Source organism: Crocodylus porosus, unplaced genomic scaffold (genome assembly GCF_001723895.1).
Source record: "Crocodylus porosus isolate Cpor-Errol unplaced genomic scaffold, CroPor_comp1, whole genome shotgun sequence".
Taxonomy (NCBI): domain Eukaryota; kingdom Metazoa; phylum Chordata; order Crocodylia; family Crocodylidae; genus Crocodylus; species Crocodylus porosus.
The window spans coordinates 82,992,412-83,010,534 of NW_017728949.1; the positions used below are offsets into that span (position 1 = coordinate 82,992,412).

The following is an 18,123-nucleotide window of genomic DNA, read 5'->3' on the forward strand; positions in this document are numbered from 1 at the left end:
GAGGCAGGGGGGAAGGGGGGGAGTGACACAGGCCTCTGTCCCCACCTGCCACCCCGCCATCATTCTTGATACGCAATTGGCTAGTTAAGCAGATAAGCACAGGTTCAGGCTTGTCCCTGCCTGGACAGTGCACTATCCCAGGGGTGGGCAAAATACAGCCTGCGGGCCAGATCCTGCCTCCAAGGCCATTCTATTCAGCCTGCAGGACCCCTAAAAAAATTTTGAAAATCAAGTTATCTGTCCTTGGTTTCTGTCAAAACTGACAAGAACCAGGGGCAGTACGATCCAGGGGAATCCTCTGCAGGATCCCGGACCAGCAGAGCCTGCCCAGCTCCACCCCCCCAGCCAGAAGCGCCTCGGCCTCATCCTGACACTGCCGATGGCCCTGGCCCAGCAGGAGTGGTAAGGGATGGGGCCGGGGCCACTGGCAGCCCTGGAATGAGGCCGGGGCCGTGGACCTGTATGGGCCCCAGCCCCGGCCATGTGCTACCAGCAAGCCCGGCCCCAGCCGGCACCACCGCTGCCAAGCCGGGGCCATCAGCAGCACCTGGACAGGGCCAGGGCCGGCGACCTGCTCAGGCCCCAATCCCATCCCAGCAGCTAGCTGGGGCCGGGCCAGTCCCAGGCCCCAGCCATGGCAGTGGTGCCAGCTGCTGGCAGGCCCGGCCCCAGCCCTCAACACTGCCACCACCAGCCCCAGCACAGTGCTGCTGCTGTTGGCAACATGGGGATGGGGATGGGGATGGGGCCCACGCAGGACCCGACCCCATCCTGGTGCTCCCGAAGGCCCCAGCCACATGTTGCCACCAGACCCCAGCCTTGCGGAGGCCCAGCCAAAGCCAGCATCACCGCCCCTGCAGGCCTCATCCCGGCACTGGAGACAGGCCAGCTGCAGCCCCAGCCCCAGCTTGCTCCGGGGCCCAGCCCCACACTGCCAGGAGGCCCTGGCCCCAGCCCCATGCTGCCGACAGCCCCAGCCCCACTGCCCACAGCTCTGGCCCCAGCCCCAATGGGTGCAGTGCTGGCACATGCTGTCTGCCTGAAGCCTGGAGACAGCCAAGGCGGGGAGGCAGCAGCTGTTTGCTGGCTGCAGCCAGCCCAGATTCGAGGTAGCTGCTGATAGCCACGGAGCCTGGGCTGCTCCCAGCAGCTGGCTGGGAGAATGGAAGCCTTGCTGAGAGCAGCCCAGGCTCCGTGGCTATCAGCAGTTGCCCAGAACCTGGGTCGGCTGCAGCTGGCAGGCTACAAACAGCTGCTGCCACCCAGCCCCGGCCTCAGCCCCAGATCCAGCCCTGGGCTCCAGGGAGGCAGCAGATACTGGCAATGCTCCCCACTATGCTGCCCTTGCCACCACCTCTGCAGAGCACAGGACAGCACAGTGGGAGGTGCAAAAAGCTGCCTGCCGCTCTAAGCTCCTCACTGCCCTGGCCACACTTACCCTGCAGGTGGGGGCAGCAGCGAGGAGCTCAACCCTGAGTGCTGCCCACGCTGCTCCTGTGCACACAGGGGAAGTGTGACCTGGGCAGTGCAGAGTTTGCTGCAGTAAGCAGCTTCCCTGTGCAGCCCCTCTGGGTCACACACACTGCACTTGAGAGTGCCCAGGGGAGGCAACAGGGCCAGGAGTGCAGCGTGTGTGAGGACAGCACAGTGGGGAGCACTGCCAGTATCTGCTGCCCCCCCCCGGAGGCCAGGGCCAGGGCTGGGGCAGGGAGGCAGCAGCTGTTTGCAGCCTCCCGGCTACAACTGGTCCAGATTCTGGGTAGCTGCTGATAGCCACAGACCCTGGGCTGAGGGGCAGGGGCAGCAGAGGCACAAGCAGGGCATCCTGCCATGTACCCCCTGCCCTTGTTTTGTTTGTTTTTTCTGGCATGCCAGCACTCCAGCACCTTCCAAGGTAGGCACCGTGGGTTTTTTCAGCACTCTGGTCAAAAACGTTACCTACCCCAGGTTAAATATTAGGAAAAACTCTCTCACTAGAAGGGCAGTAAAGCACTGGACCAGGTTACCCAGAGAGGTTTGGAATCTACATCCTTAGAAGTTTAAGACCCAGGCAGTCAAAGCCTTGGCTGGGATAATATAGGCTGGGATGGTCCTGCTTTAAGCAGGGGCTTGGATTAGATGACCTCCTGAGATCTCTTCCAACCCTAATTTTCTATGATTCTATACAGATTGCCACCGTCGGGTCAGGCCTCTCTTGATTTGCTATCTGGTGCCATGTAAGCCAGTACAAGCCTGTTCCATGGTTGAGCTGTTGGCAATTAAACCAGTGCCCCCACCTGGGCTTGCCTAAGCGAAGAGGGTGCATGGATACCCAGCAGGATGAAAAACAAGACCTGTCAAAGGGTGGATGAGCCCCTTGTGAGCCAACAGCCATTTATACCTGGAGAGGAGATGGGTGCCACCAGATCACTCTACCCGAAGAAACACCAATCATGCAAAGCAACTCAACTAGGGTTGTTAAAGCATCTAAGGTGCCCCAGTGGTTGCAGTGGCCTTGGGACTGACTTGATACAGGCTACAGACATAATGTACATGTATCACAATACAGTAGTTTATAAGGTGATATTTAATACACTAGGGATACATGTTGTTTCTTCACCAATTTAAATAACTATTCACAATGGATTTGATGAAAATTTAATTTAATTTGTTCAAATTAAAATGGCAAGAATTATTTTATACAAACTAAAAACACTTCCCACATATAACTAAAGAATTTCAAATTCAATTTTTTTCTACCCTGATTGAGTTTTTGTGAGGCAGGCTGACAGTTTAAGTTAAAACCAAAAAACTGTGAAGTACACCGTAAGTATTGTCGATCCTGTCAAACAGAGCAACATTGCTTACTCAGTCACATTGAAGCCAACACTTTCTCAACTCATGCATGTCAGCTTCTCCCCTTGTCTTGGGTAGTGTTACCCATTGCACAGTTGGTTAAACTACTACCCATCCAACAAGCCTCTCATTAAGGCAGTTGGTAACTAGATTCCCAATCCCCAATGCTCAGGGATTGTTAAGAAAAAAATATGCAATTTCAGACAAAGTTCATAACTTAAAGCTGAACATAACAACCTCATTGTTACAGACTGAATTCTCAAGACATTGAAATGACAAGAACTACAACCCAGTTTCCAAATATTGAGAAATACAATTACTGAATCTCCATGACTCCTTAAAAAAAAGTTTGCCAATAAAATATTGACAAAAAGGATCCATTCTCCTCTTTATAACCACAAAAGGGGACTGCTCACAACTCTTTTACTATCATTTTCTCACTTCTCTAGTTAACCATCTCTTGCAGTCGCTTCATACCTATGTATCATGGTTCAAAAGCCAAGTGTTTAAAGCAGCAAGAAGTCCCAATTATAATTATTACCCTCTCCACAGCAGCAGAACAATACAGCTCTTATGAGAAGATGGCTGAAATTCAGACAGCAATATGAGTGCTGCTTCTAGAGCTAATCACAGGATTCTAATTCAATTCCATGGGAACAGGTTTTATTTATTTTTGGCAGATTTAAAGATATGAAGAATTACTCGCAACAGAGCCACTCAATTAGCCCATCATGCTTACAGAGCTCCAAAGGAAGAATTCTCCATGTTAGAATTCTGTTCAAGGTTTCAAACTTTTTTAAAATACTTTATTCTGGACATCCAATAATCATAGATTCTCATCTGCTGCGCTCTTCTCTGAAAGTCTGTTTTGCTTAATACATTATATCACAGGGGCAATGTGATATTTGGGGGATGGGGGGGAAGGGTGCTAGGGCCAGTTCTCTGGCTCCCAGGAATTAACCAGGGAAATCTGGCTTTGGGGAATTTTCCCATGATAGCCACAACTACAGAGGAGCCTTGCCTTGGTCAGCCTCGCAGCATTTAGAGTACATGGAGATAACCAGCTGCCTAAGGGTTATTTATTTATCACACCAATGCTCATCCTGATTAGAACATGACACTTTGATAAAAGAGCTGTTACCTACATTATAGTTAAGATTGCAAATTGGCAGAGACGACTTGCTATGAATGGCATATTTAAACTCACTTAAGTTAATATTTTTAAAATTAACAGGGGGATAAGGACATGGAAGAACAGAAATGTGTTCATCTCTACTTAGTTAACACATACTGCAACAGGGCAAAATCCTAGTGAAGATCAACAGATTTTTGTATTCATGTGCATTAGACTTGGTTGTCTAACTTCTGAGTGGCTGGGGACCATGGACACTACAGGTACCCCCCTCCACAGGTTGTGCCCCCTGACTCTTGAAGCAGGGGCAGACAGAGGAAGCTGGGAGAAGGGAACAGGAGCCTGGAGATCACAGTAGCAGCAACAACAGCAGCAAGAGCAATGCAGGGAGCAGTGCCCAAGCAGGAGCCCACAGGCCATGAATACACTGTTCATTGGCCAAATGCAGCTCACAAGTCTGTATCTGGACAGCTCTGCATTAGCAGATTTTAATATAGACTACCTGAGGATTGGGGTTTACCTTGTCCTACACTCACTTGCATTAAAACTATAGCTGACTTGTCTTCACTAGGGTTTTTACCTGTTTTTCATTGCTACATGTTAGTTAACATGAGTCTTCACTTTCAAAACCCTTCATAATCCATTTCTTTCCCACCTTTGTTTCATTCGGTATTAAGGGGTCAGCTTCCACAATGCCAGCCTCCACTGGTCTGACTTTCCAACAGGCATCTTCATGCTTTCTCCCATGCTGCCCCTTACAGCTGGCAGGAGTCCCTGTAGACATCCGCAAAGCTGTCTCAGTACCCTTTTTCGGAATGCTTGCTTAAAACTCTTTTTTGCAATACTGTAATATCCAAAAGGAACTTTACAAGCATTAGGCTATGGATGGTGTTACAGCTACCACCAGTATAAATGATGAATGTAGGGTGGATGAATAGGACACAAGCCCCAGGTTCTGACTCAAGAAAGGGCACCAGAATGGCTGCTGCCCAGGCTGTCAGAGTAGAGTGGCAACAGCAGGAAGCCTCACTGATGTCAGGACAGATACCGCTACTGGTGAATGTGCCAAGGAAACCAGCAGCTAGTGGGTTAACAGAGCCATTTTTGGGTATTGCTCCCCAGCCACCTTTTGCCACTGCCATATTTAACTTTTCTAATCATGCCTGGTGACACCATTCAATGGTAGGGCTCTGTTAACCCACTGGCTACTGTGCTACAAGAGCTCTGCCAGCAGCTGCGGCTCTAACACATCATACAGCAGGTTTGGCTTAGGGTGCAAACCTACCCAGTTATGCCTCTGAAGGCTACTGCCATCATAATGACCAACATCACCCCACTGTTTCCTGTGCTTGCCTGTCTGTCTTCACCCCTTATCTTGTACCTAGAATATAAGCTCTCTCTTCTGTATTTATATAGCACTTCACTGACCCTGATCCATGACCAGGGTTCCTAGGCACAATGATAATACAAAACAAGTTAAGAACATACTTTTTCTTTTAACAAAAGTAATTTTGTTGACCTCACAAGCCTTTTGATCAATTGTAGCAGCAGCAGGATTAGGTACAAAGCAAAATTAATACTTATACCTTGCTATACAGGTACAGGCTTTTATGTTCCCAGACAACAACTTTCATCCATAGTATCTTTTTCTCCAACAAAATTTAAGTAAGGGACCAAAATTCTCATCTCTTATCTTTAATCCATACAGAATTTTTTCAGAGAATATAGGTACAGATTCAGAAAGGTACTTAAAGCTTAAACTTAGGCCCATGCTTATCAAGGTTACAGCAAAACAGAACATCAACTTTACCCACATTCATAAAAAACAATAACGCCAAAGTTTGCCCTCTTCCTTCTGAGCCAAGCAGCCAAGCCAGGTTCTGAAACTGTGGCAGGGACACCTGAAAGGTAGGCAATTCCTTTAGGTCGCCAAATAACTCTGGTGTAAAGAATGTGGCTGGCCTTTTGCTTCAGACTCCTTTGCCAATGCAGCAGTGTTCCCAGCAAAAAGAAGTCACTGGAATTCTTTTCCACAGAAACTGTACTCTGAACAAGTACTGCAGTGCCTAGTCTAAAGTATATGTAAAATATGAAGCACATTACTGCATTCTTGGCACTTCCTTTGTCTATTTTATATTCTCCTTTGGATTTCCTAGGAGTTTTCATTTAAAATAAATACCTAAAAGAACATTTGTATGGAATAAAGATGGTGTAAGCCTACCTTTAAGAGGTCAAAAGGCTTCTCAGCTTAAAGATTTTAATTGAAATTGACAATTAATACTTAAGTGATAAATAATTCATCCTCTATTTGGAATTCATCAAAAGTCCCTTTTCACATCAGCCCAGCCAAAACTGGCAAACATTTGTGTCACTGTATTTACTACGCCAAGATCTTCAAACTGGGTAGAAATTCAAGCAACTGGAAAAGAAATGCTTTACAGAAGTACGATGTAACATATGCACTGAGGTGCAAATGCTTTCTGCTAAATTTCCATTTCCTTACCTCTCTATAAAAGCAATCCTAATAAGCAGGCCTCAAATACTTACCATTGCTAACCATACGTCTGGCAACTTCCCAGAGAACCAGTCCGAAAGCCCAGATGTCAACCCTTTTATAAGAATCAAAACAGTCTGCTTGGATGGTTTCGTCCAACACTTCTGGAGCCATATAACGCTTGGTACCCACACGAGGGTTGTTCCCCACATCCAACTGATTAGTGCTTTGGGAGTGCATAACTGCAAGACCTGAATCATAGAAAGCACTGCTGTTAAATCTGTTCTTGTATTATGGGTATCTGTGAATTCAGACTACATACAAGGGATATATACACATTCCATAAACCAAAAAGTTACTTGAAAACAAGCAATCAACTAGGTGCAGTTGTGCAAAGAATAGCTGTGTCAGCTCCAAAGTTGCTAAGTGACAGCAAAAAAACAATCAGTTTGGCCATAGACTTAGACCAACTATCTCTTAAAAGATTACCACCAACCATGTATATTGCACTGTTATAAAGCATTATCATTTCAAGGACTAAGTGTTTTGCAGCCACTGGATGTCATCGTTACTCTAGGCACGTATAACCAGAAGGCATCTGTTACGTAAAGAAAACAATTTTACCCAGAGTTTATATGTATTTATGGATCTTTTGGGTAGGTGGATGTGTCTGAACTGTGGCTAAGGAAGAAGAAAAATACTGCATGACCAATCCAGGAGTTTAAAAAAAGGCCACACACGCACGCATGGTGAAAAGTAAACATCCTTAAAGTGATCTGAAATGAGTCAGCCAAAACCACTTTACCTGGTTAGCACAAATCTCCAAAATATTAAAGCAAGGAACATACTGTGAGAGACTAAATTATAGTAAATTTGGGAACGCAAAGCACCAGTTTTCCCATGGTAAACAGAATCACTCCAAATTGAACAGCAATAGCTGTATGACATTACCGATAATAAAAACACTCTTCCCGACTTCCTTACCCAGTTCCGGAAGAGCAACACGTACCAATTAAAATTAACAGGAGTTTATTTTAGCTACATCTTTATAAAGCTTCTACCACAGACTCCTGAAATGTTAAACTCCAGATCGTTACTGGATGCCTGAGTCTTTTGTCAAAACATAGTCTCTGCTTCACACTGCAGAATTTGCAAATACTTTCCTGCAGTTTAAGTGCATTTCAAGTCAATTTGAAGTTGCACAGCAAGTTCTCTCTTTTTTATTACTGAAGAAGATACTATAGCAAGTCTGCTCTTCAGCTAATGTCTCTCTCAGCCCCAGTAAGCAGAAGTAACTGGATCCTTTCTGAATCCTGGAGGTAAACTTAACGGAGCAATTTTCTCAGCAAACTTTGGCAACACAACAGTTTGAGGAATCTGATGATATGATCATTGCCTATCCAAACTAGGCAAAATGCAGGCTTCTCCTGTATAAGATCCAACAGACTGACAGGTCAAGAGTTTAAGGTTCAGGGACACGAGTCAATCTCATTCTACCCTACACACTAAACAGTTTTGCAACCAGGTCAGGGGACAACAGTTTTGTAAGTAGGTCCTCAACATGGTGGCATTTGTACCACTTTTTGACCTCTAGAGATACTGCGCTGTTTTGAATGCATTTGTTTTTCACCTCAGGAGACATGGGTGTTAATCTGAGTTGGGGAAACCAAGTGCTAGTCAGGGCATCAAATTACTACAGACTGACAGGGAATGTGTTAGGGACAAGAGGGAAAGAAAAGTTTGAAAACTGTACCAGTTCCATCTCCAAAAACAAATAAGCATTCAATAGGTTACCTTTGGGATCCTACAATGGACTATTTTGTCTGGAAGTCATTAAACAGTGAGGTGACATAATAATATAACTACTTGGGTAGATTTGCTATTGGTTTCAGAAAAAAATGGCATTTAGTGTCCTTCAGCATGCATAAGCTTTGGTCTGCTCTGTATTAGAAAGCTATTGCATTACTATGCATCATTTTGGTTATGGATTTCTTTTGTCACTTCTATTAACTATAAACTAGAATCTACCTGTATTGAGTAACAATCCAATGGAGCAAGCTTAATGTATAAGACTTGGCAATGTGCACATCAGAACAATTTTTTTGTCTAAAGAATTAAGGAACCTGCTCTTAATTTGATTCACTGGCATATGTAGTACATTATATTACCTAAGTCATATACATGGTCATTTTACTGACCATGTTCTGGAATAGGATTTGAGTAATGCACCTCTAAAGCTATCATAAGCTTTGCTGCATTCAGTTTTTATCTGACCACGATTTTCAGATTGTTAGCACCACTGACTTAGAGTACTTGCTAAAAAGGTAGGCACAGAAAAATACTCACCTCAGAATGGGGACGAAGGAAAAGGAAGAGTGTGTGTAAGAGAGGAGTGGGGGGAGAGAAGAGATACCACAAAATAATTAAAAACAGGATGGGCACCAAGAAGGACTTAATTCATCCTAGATGCACACCTTCTTTAATTAATCTCCTTCAGAGAAAATGAATGAAGAATGCCCTATAAATAAATGCCTGAGGTTTCATATAGCCATTTTCTCACCATTATAAAATATATTACAGCAAAAATAAGTAATTTCCATTCCACCTTGGTGTGAAAACACCCACCCACCACCTGCAGTATATTTTGACATTTTCAGATAACCTGGTACAGAAAATATGTACAGAGAACTACTGTGGTTGAGTCAAAAGCAAAATAAATTAAATTATCCATTTTCTATTTGCTATATCCTCAGAGAAGTCAACCCTGAGAAAATGGCAGTTATCATTACTCACGGGCAACTGCATTTATGTTGGTCACTGTGGCAAGGTGGGGTCCCTGACTAGCCACGAAGCTAGCTTCCCACCGGCCTCTGGGCACACTGGCTACCTGTCTCACCTGCCACGCCTTGTTGGTAATTAATTATGTAGTTAATTAAGGTGGGAGGCATCCCATTGTACATCCCAATACTGGGGGGGGGTAGAGGGGGGCCATACGCAGCTCTGTTCTACCCCTACACTGTGGCCCAAGCCTTGCAGATGGCATATCAGGCGGTTAGCTCAACCATCGCCTTCACCCATTAGCTGTGTCCCCCAACCCTGGGGACCTTTGGCTTCCATAAGCCCTGGCCCCGTCTCAGGCCCAGTTGGGACACCCACACTCCTTAGCTCTTTGCAGGCATCCATCGCAGAGGGCCCCTGGCCCTTTTGACCTTTTGGTCCTGGCCCCAGCATTGACCAGTCAAGTACCTCAGCAGGGTTTTCACCTCCTGCCTGCACTTATAGGTTGGGGTCCCCCATTCCTGGCTCAGGTGCTCCTGGAAGAGTGCCTGGCCCTGCAGGGTCACTCCCCCCAGCAGGCTCAGGCGCCTCCAGAAGCTTACCTGGCCTGCTCTGCTCAGATGTTATATGGTCCACCCGAAGGTAAGGGCTGGAATTAAGGTGCCTCTACTCGCCTTTCACTGGGGTGATCACTGGCCTGGCATTTCCTGGGGCCTTCTGCACCACGGAGAGCCCTACCAGGCCACCCACTCCCGGCAGGGTGCAGTTTTAGGTCATGCCCAGGACCAGGAGCCTCCAGCTCCCCTACAGCTCCTGCCCTTACCTGCAGGATGTTCCAAGCAGCCTTGCAGCCAGGCAATGTTACTGCCTGGCCTGCCAGCAGCAAACTGCCATGTTTACATAGGCAGCCATGGATCAAAAATGGCTGACGCAATTAAGCGCCTGTTGGCCACTTGGCTTGGCCCTTAAAGTAGCAGGCACCTATAGGCACTGCCAGTCACCAGTCCTGATTGTTCTACATTTGGGTCACTAGGATATTGAGATTTATTCAAAATAGATCCTCCTAAGAAATATCCTTCAATGTGTTTGGAGTCCAGGTGATTATTTCATAATATTCAGTGTACAATATTAAGAGGACTGTTCTACCTTCTTTTTTCTTTTAGCTTCTTCTTGCTCAAATAGAAACACTCATTCCCAAAAGATCTTGCATATTATTGAGCCACTTCGCTTTAATTTGTCTCATCATTTCCATGTGCCTAATTTAAAATTCACACCAGTTATTCAGAAAGTGCGTTTTTCACTTCCACAAAGCATGATCAAACCTGCTGGGGTCAGTGAGTCAAGTCTTACATTGCAAGCAGCAATAAGTTTCATCAGCATGATATTAAGTTGTTAAAAAACAAAAAAAGTATCTTGGGGCAGGAAGTACATAAATACATCATTCTTAGTAAGATCCCAGCCCAAACTAACTCCCACTACTTCAGAGATGGATAAAACTCTAAAGTATTGTTTGCTCTTGAATTTAAAAAGGAAGCACTCAACAAATGACAAAAAAGGAGGAAAAAAAAAGAAGAAACCCTTGTGATCCAACTTATTTTTTAAAAAAATGTCATAATACTCCACCACATTTTCTGAACTAGACAGTATTTATGAAACTGTAAAAGTTTTATTTACTGATGAAGACTAACTACAGAATTAATCCAACACGGAAGAGGCTTGAAAAAAATCAGAAGTGATGCTAGGCTTATTCACCTAGAACAGATTACTTTCTAACTTCTACATGCCCTCTAGTGGCAGTCATAATTTTCAAAACAATTCCAAAACACACACATTTAGGCAATTTTAAGGGACTTGCATTACATAAGGAACATGCAGTTTGTGCTGTTAGCACACTAAAACTCACCTAAATCTGCTATGCAGCACTGTCCATTTTTCTTAACAAGGATATTTTTGCTCTTCAAGTCCCGATGCGAAATAGCAGGCTTCCCTTGTGTCCCAAATATCTCTATGTGCAAATGTGCAAGACCACTGGCTATGGACAGAACTATTCGTAGACAGCTGACAGTATCAAGCGTTGTGAGCTGTAGATAGTCGTACAAAGAGCCCATTTCGTGATAGTGTGTAATTAACCACAACTGGGTGCTGGAGTTTCTGGAGGTCATATCTGAAGCGATAAAACCTGAAAAGACAACATCAGATTTCAAAGCTTTCAAGTCTAAATGACCAAAACGTCATTTACAGTGTTCTTGTCATTTAAAATCAAAATTGAAACAGTCTTCTGCTGTAATGTCACTTTGGAAAAAAATAATATAAAAGGAAAATCTGAAATATATTTTTGTGATTAAGTGAATTATATCAGTAAAGTTTTATTTGTGGGCCCACAAAAAGGACATACAAATAAGATTTCTAAGAACATTCACCTCCTCAAAGTTTAGTTGTGACACTACTGCTACATTTTTATGGTTGTTACCAAATAATGTTTGTTTTCAAGAGGAATTACAATAAGTATAATGTTTGTAGCTTTGATTCCTAATAATTTGAACAAAGCGATTCAGCAATTGTCTGCTACAATAATCAAAACCAGATCAAATATTATTTAGATTTCCAAAATTAAATAAGCATCACTCCATAGCTCTAATCACCCTGAACACAATTATAATCATTTCATTGGTATATACCTCTTAATCTGACTCTAACGAAAAACAATCAAAGCGCCAAGCAGAAAACAACCTGCACTGCACTCCACTATAAAAGCTTATCATTTACTCCAGGGGCGGGCAATTATTTTGAGTGGAGGGCCACTTACCCAGTTTTGGCAGGCTGTCGAGGTCTGCATGGGTAGCCCCACCCCTTGACAGGTGCCCCGCCACCTGGTCACCATCTTGGGACCAAACGTCCCAAAGTCCCAGGGCCAGCACTGGTGGGGCCCAAAGCGGGGTGCAGGCTGGCAGGGGTCCGTGGAGCTGGGCTGGGCTGCACAAGCAGGGAGGGGGGAGCTGGCCCAGCTCCATAGAGTCCCTGCCAGCTGGGACCCTGTGCTCCTGCCACCCTGCTCTGGACCCGGGACACCAGTGTGGGCCCCGTGCTCCCACTGGCTCCCTGCCTGCTTACACCTAGTGCCCCCCCAGCCCCACAGTACAGGTGGAGGGCAGCGCACAGCCCCAACCCCCTACTTGCCAGCAGGGAAGAGGCTGATGCTGAACATGGGGAAAAGTGGCCCCTCACCCGCTCCATAGCCGGCGCCCCGTGCTACAGGTGTTCACAGGCCGCACGGGGCTGTCCAGAGCAGGCACAGGAAGCCCCAGGCAAGCTGCAAGCGCCTGCAGCATGGGGTGCTAGCCATGAGGCAGGCAAGGGGCCACTTTTCCTAGTGCTCAGCACCAGCTTGTAACCCGCCCCACTGCCAGCGGGGCTGGGTTACAAAGCGGTGCTGAATGTGGGGAGGGGGGAGAAAGCAGCCCCTCCCCATCCCATGCCCAGCGCGCTGCGTTGCAGTCACTTGCAGCCTGCCTGGGGCCTGTGAGTGCCTACAGCACGGGCTGCCAGCCATGGGGCAGGTGTGGGGCCACTTTCTCCGCCCAGAAAAGGAGCCCAGGGAAAAGCTGCGCACAGGGGGAGGAAGTGGCCTCTTCCCCGCCCCATGACGGTGCCCCGCGCCACAGACGCTCACAGCCTGCCTGGGGTTGTCCAGAGCAGGCATAGTCAACCCCATGAGGCCTGGAAGCAGCTGCAGCGTGGGGTGCCAAGAGTGGATGGGGAGGGGCCGCTTTCCCCCACCCCCTGCTCCTTCCTTGGCCAGGGTCCCCCCCCACCAATTACCTGAGCTTCCTGCTCCAGGACAGCCATGTGCTCCCAGCCCAGAAACCCTGGAAGGGGCTTCTGGGCTGGGAGGCGGGGCTGGGTGGGCCCACTGTTGTTGGAGCCTGCTGGGCTTCCCCTGGGTCCTACTGTCCTTGGTTCCTGTTATTTTTTTTGCAGGACCCAAGGGCAGAGAAATATTAATTTTCCAAAGTTTTCTAGGGGCCCCGCAGACCAGATAAAATGGCCTCGCAAAGCAGATCCGGCCCACAGGCCATATTTTGCCCACCCCTGATTTACACTCTACCCAGAAGTTCTCCTATATGCCTAAGTTTTATAACTTGCACTGGAGAGCAACTAGTTCAAGCTATCTTGGGTCCAAGAGTGGGGTTTTAAAGCTGTGGAACCTGCACAGGAAGTCCAATTTCAGCATCTCTCTCCTGTGACTCTACCTGTATTACACTGGGGAGAGTTAAGACTCAGATCCAAGCCCTGTGTTTTAACTCACTCTTTAAGTCCTTATTGGTCAAAAACAATAACTTAAAAATTTTACTTGAAGCCAAGAAACAGCCCATACAGGTGACAAAGAGCAGGTATCAGTGTGTTTCAGGTGGACTAATCTGCTAAGCAGGCAGGCAGACATATTCTACACCTGTTAACATTTCAGATTTAAAGATGCTGATCTACATGGACAGCTATAAATAGCCCAAACTACTGACTGAAGTGAGATCTGTCTCGAAAATGAAATACTTCTCCTTTCTGACCAAAGGTATTTGGAAGAATAGTAGACTTGGTCACAGTAGCTATTTGATCAATGTCTGCTTCATAGATAAATGACAGATCTTCAGATTATGAACTCATAATAGCCAGGAAAAATACACCCACAATCAAGGCAGTCATGATTTATCATATCTTTTAAATGTTTCCTTCAAACTTTCACCAACAGGTAAGCTTACTTGGGTTGATCATCAAAAAGCTTGTTCTCCAGATGCTGGAAAGACCACTTGAGGATTATTGCAGCCTGACAAATTAGCAAAACCTCAAGGCTGCTCTATACTACTCTAGGTACCTAAGCCACCCAAAAATATCCCATCCAACTACAGATCAGTAGGACATAAGGTGGCAAATTGCCAAGCAGAGCTTGCCAAGACCAAAAGACTAGAGCACTATCATAACAAATTCTTCTCACCTAAATACCAGGTAATTAAGTTGAGGTGCTCACCTGGGTTGGACTGAATACAGCTACTCACAGTGGCTCAATTTCTCTTTATAGTATAAGAAGAACAATTTGTTTTGTAAACTGAGGAAGGACAACTTTCTCCTCACCCCCAACCCAAACTCTTTTCAGAACCAAAGTTCTAGATGAGATCAAAACCCAGACTGGGAGGCAAAAAGAGATTGAGCTGCTCCTACTATACCATACTGTTTACACACAATTGAAGTGAACAGCTCTTGCCCTGGAGGCAGTTAATGTTCCTCCTGTCACCTAAAAGTAAAAATGTAATGTTTATTATAAACCCAGAGAGATGTATCCCAGAGGAGTTGAGAGGATACACTGCTACCTGCTTTCTTTCAAGAAATTAATTATTTTTTGGTAAAGTGCAAGGTTACTTGATACTGAACCTTAAACATTCTAATTGCCAAACTTGACAGTTAATCTTTCTTGACCATTATCTAAGAAAGACTAAACACCACTGTACTGGAATATGGTGACAATGAATATTTCAGCCAAATCAGTAATCTCTCAGGAAGGAAAGCTCAAAAACTCATGCCCTGAGGGTGACAGTATTATTTTTAAACAACAAAGGAAATCATTTCAGTAAACACGAGACTAACATTAAAGACACTGATCCACAGGGCTGCTGGAACATTCTTCAACAGGAAAACAAAAAGGGGCCTAACAAAACTGTCTGTACTGAGACAGGTAAGTATGTCACTAGACTAGAGAGACTTGCTGGTGCATCATCCTAAGAAATGAAAAGCTGAAAAGGTTGAGATTGTGTCCACATGGAAGGAAAGGGCCCTCCTAAAGCACAAAGTGCAATTGTAGTTTAGGATGTGCACGTGTGATGAAGTTAAAGGAATAACACATTTATTTAGATCTACGCAGAGAGCTGTCACAGGAACAAGTAACAAAAATGGCAATAGGCCTCAGTAATAATCAAAAATATTAGGACACACATTTATTTACAGGAAAAATAAGTGACTATGAAGAGCAACTCTAATTGAAGCCTGAACTTTAAAAGGAGATAAATTTGATTTCAACATAAGCTCTGGGGGAAAAAAGGTTAAGAACATTGTAACAAAAATGGATAATCTGGGTGCTCTGTTTCATAGTAAGGAACATAAGGTTACAAGACACAACACAGCATTAGATTATATCCTGGAGCTAGAATCAAGACATAACAGTTACAAAGGTAAGACGGTAGAAGTTAGAAGGTAGGAATACCCCATAAGGGTGCAGGAGGACACCAGCTAGGAAAACAATGCAACCTTAGGCCTATGATATTTTAACATATTTAAAAGGTGAAGACAAGGGCATTGTATTTCAACAAGCAAGGGTTCTATCTTTAACCAATCACCTAATTTAAATTTAGTACACTAGTCTCAAAGACCATGGCATCTATATTAGCTCAAGTTACCTTCAGGTTAAGTGCACACGCTTGAAACGTCTTGTGTTCCAGTTATTAGTATGTGCAAGCTTAGGAAGTGTGTTTATGGCACACATTGTACTCGATAGTAAAATTTCTTAAAAATAGGTAAATCTCAATAGCCTCATAAAGATCCACATCATTTACGCAACAACTAAGACAATTTTTCTTAAGAGCTAGTTTTACTGTTTTTAACGTCCTTTTTTCATACCTAAACAACATGTCTGCATCCAGGAAGTCATGAGGAATATTAAGGTTCAAATACTTGAGTGCATAGAATCACAGAGAAGCAGGGCTGGACGGGACCTGTTGGGTCATCTAGGCCAACACCCTGCCTGAAGCAGGATCATTCCTATCCAAACCATCCTATACAATCCATAATCCAAACTCTTCACAAGACTACCATCAACCCTGACAATGCAGACCTAACACTCTAACCTGACACAGATAAAGCAGGGGATGTTAGATAAAGCAGCCAATGTTCTGCTTCTATAAGATATTGTCAATACACGCTCAAAAGATCCAGGGTAGAGGGCTGCTCCCCCCACTATAGAGGAAAGCAAATGTCCCCACAGTCCATACCAATCTGACCATGGGGTAAAATTACTTCCAGACCCCAAATATGGCAATCAATCAGACCCTGAGCGGAGTTCAAGACCCTTTAGCTAGGAAACTCTTGGCTTTGCTTGTAGCAGGAAAATTGGCATGCTTCACTTAAGCTCCCAGCCTTAGCTGCAGCCAACACCTAATGCCCCTGGGGAGGCTTAAAAACACTCTGACATAGCCAAAAAAAGCAGGGGGGATGAGGGAAGTGTGGCAGCAACCATCAAAGCCTAGGAGCATGGAAAGTACCCATGACAGAAAACAAGCATAGCTATGCCAGGGATGCTCTCTTCACCAGGGCACCTCTTGGGGTAACAAGGAACAATGGTCACAAACTGACAGAGCAGATTTAGGCTAGATATCAGGAAAAACTTCTTCACAGTAAGGGTGGCCAAAATTTGGAATGAGCTTCCAAGAGAGGTGGTGCTCTCTCCCACCTTGGGGGTCTTCAAGAGAAGGGTGGATAGGCATCTGGCTGGGGTCATCTGACCCTAGCACACTTTCCTGCCCAGACAGGGTGTTGGACTCGATCTGTTGAGGTCCCTTCTGACCCTAGCATCTATGAATCCCCAACCAGTGGCTACCCAACCTCTTCTTGAACACCTCCAGTGATGGAATCCACAACTTCCGCAGGCAGTCTATTCCACTGCTTCACTATTCTCATAGTGAAGAAGTTTTTCCAGATATCCAATCTAAACTGCCTTTGCTGAAAGGTAATTTAAGCCACTGGTCTGCACCCTATTCTCTGCAGCAAGACAGAAAAGGTGCTTTCCCTCTTCTTTATGGCAGCCCTTCAAGTATATGAAGACTGCTTTCATGTCACCTCTTAAGGGCCTTTTCTGCAAGCTGAACATACCTAGTTCCTTCAGTCTCTTCTCATATGACTTGTCTTCCAAGCCCTTCCTTGATCAACTTTTGTCACCTGCCTCTGGACCCTCTCTATCTTCATGAACTTTTTAAAATGTGGAAACCAGAACTGCACACAGTACTCCAGATGAGACCTAACCAGCGATGAGTAGAGAGGCACTACCACCTCCCACCTCTTGCACATGAAAGCACATAGTACAAGAATGCTGTTCTGTATGAAAACACCCTGCTGTTCCCACTCCTCATAATGTTCCTGGGCCCAGAACCACCCTTCTCTTGGCCCAGTGTTGGACTCAACTCTCAGAAATTACCAGCCTCTCTCCTTTGCCTTTTCGTCACAACATGACTTGACCTTACAAACGGAGGTGATAGCACAGGGTCTGGTGGCAGTCCGTTCCTCACTGCATGCTGGGCTGCCAGCAAACAGGAGATCACAACACTGCCTACTAAGACAACGGATCATTGTTGCCAGGAAGACTGCTTTGATCATGGGCTCAGATCTCCAGGATCTTGCTCTAAATTCTTCCCCTCTCCTTGTAAGTTTCCCTCTAACACATTTGTTCCCCAAACACAAGCCAAAACCTGCCTGCTACCTACAAAAGTGAACATGCCAAACTGTTGCTCAATTAACTCATTCTTTCCTAACATTCCCCTTAGAATGCTTGCATCCATTCTAATATTATAAAAGCTTATGTCTGTCTGTCCATAATGCTTTATTTGCGCTCTGATTGGCTGACAAACAGCCAATCAGAGTGTGAACAAGCGTTCAAACAGGAGCTGGTGGCATGGCGGAGGGCCACCATGATGGTGGGGACATGGGATGGGGAGGCGGTGTGAGGTCAGCTGTACTGGTCTTGCCTGCTCCCTGCCCTGCTGTCTGGAGGTGGGGACAATGGAGAGGACAGAACAGGGGGGGTGAGACCAGCACAGCCCTGCTCCCTGCAGGTGGCAACAATGAAGAGGGG

General features: G+C 45.5%; 1 protein-coding gene across 7 annotated transcripts in view; it reads right to left on the reverse strand.

Moving 5' to 3' along the window:
- The window catches only part of ACVR1 (activin A receptor type 1), a 110,547-nt gene that overhangs the window by 13,500 nt on the left and 78,924 nt on the right, over window positions 1-18,123 (reverse strand). For all 7 annotated transcript variants that reach the window (XM_019554139.1, XM_019554141.1, XM_019554140.1 and 4 more), the window contains 2 exons: window positions 11,143-11,418; window positions 6,515-6,712 (listed from right to left, as the gene is read on the reverse strand). In XM_019554139.1, coding sequence (XP_019409684.1) covers window positions 6,515-6,712; window positions 11,143-11,418 — 474 coding nt within the window. The remainder of the gene's footprint in view (window positions 1-6,514; window positions 6,713-11,142; window positions 11,419-18,123) is intronic.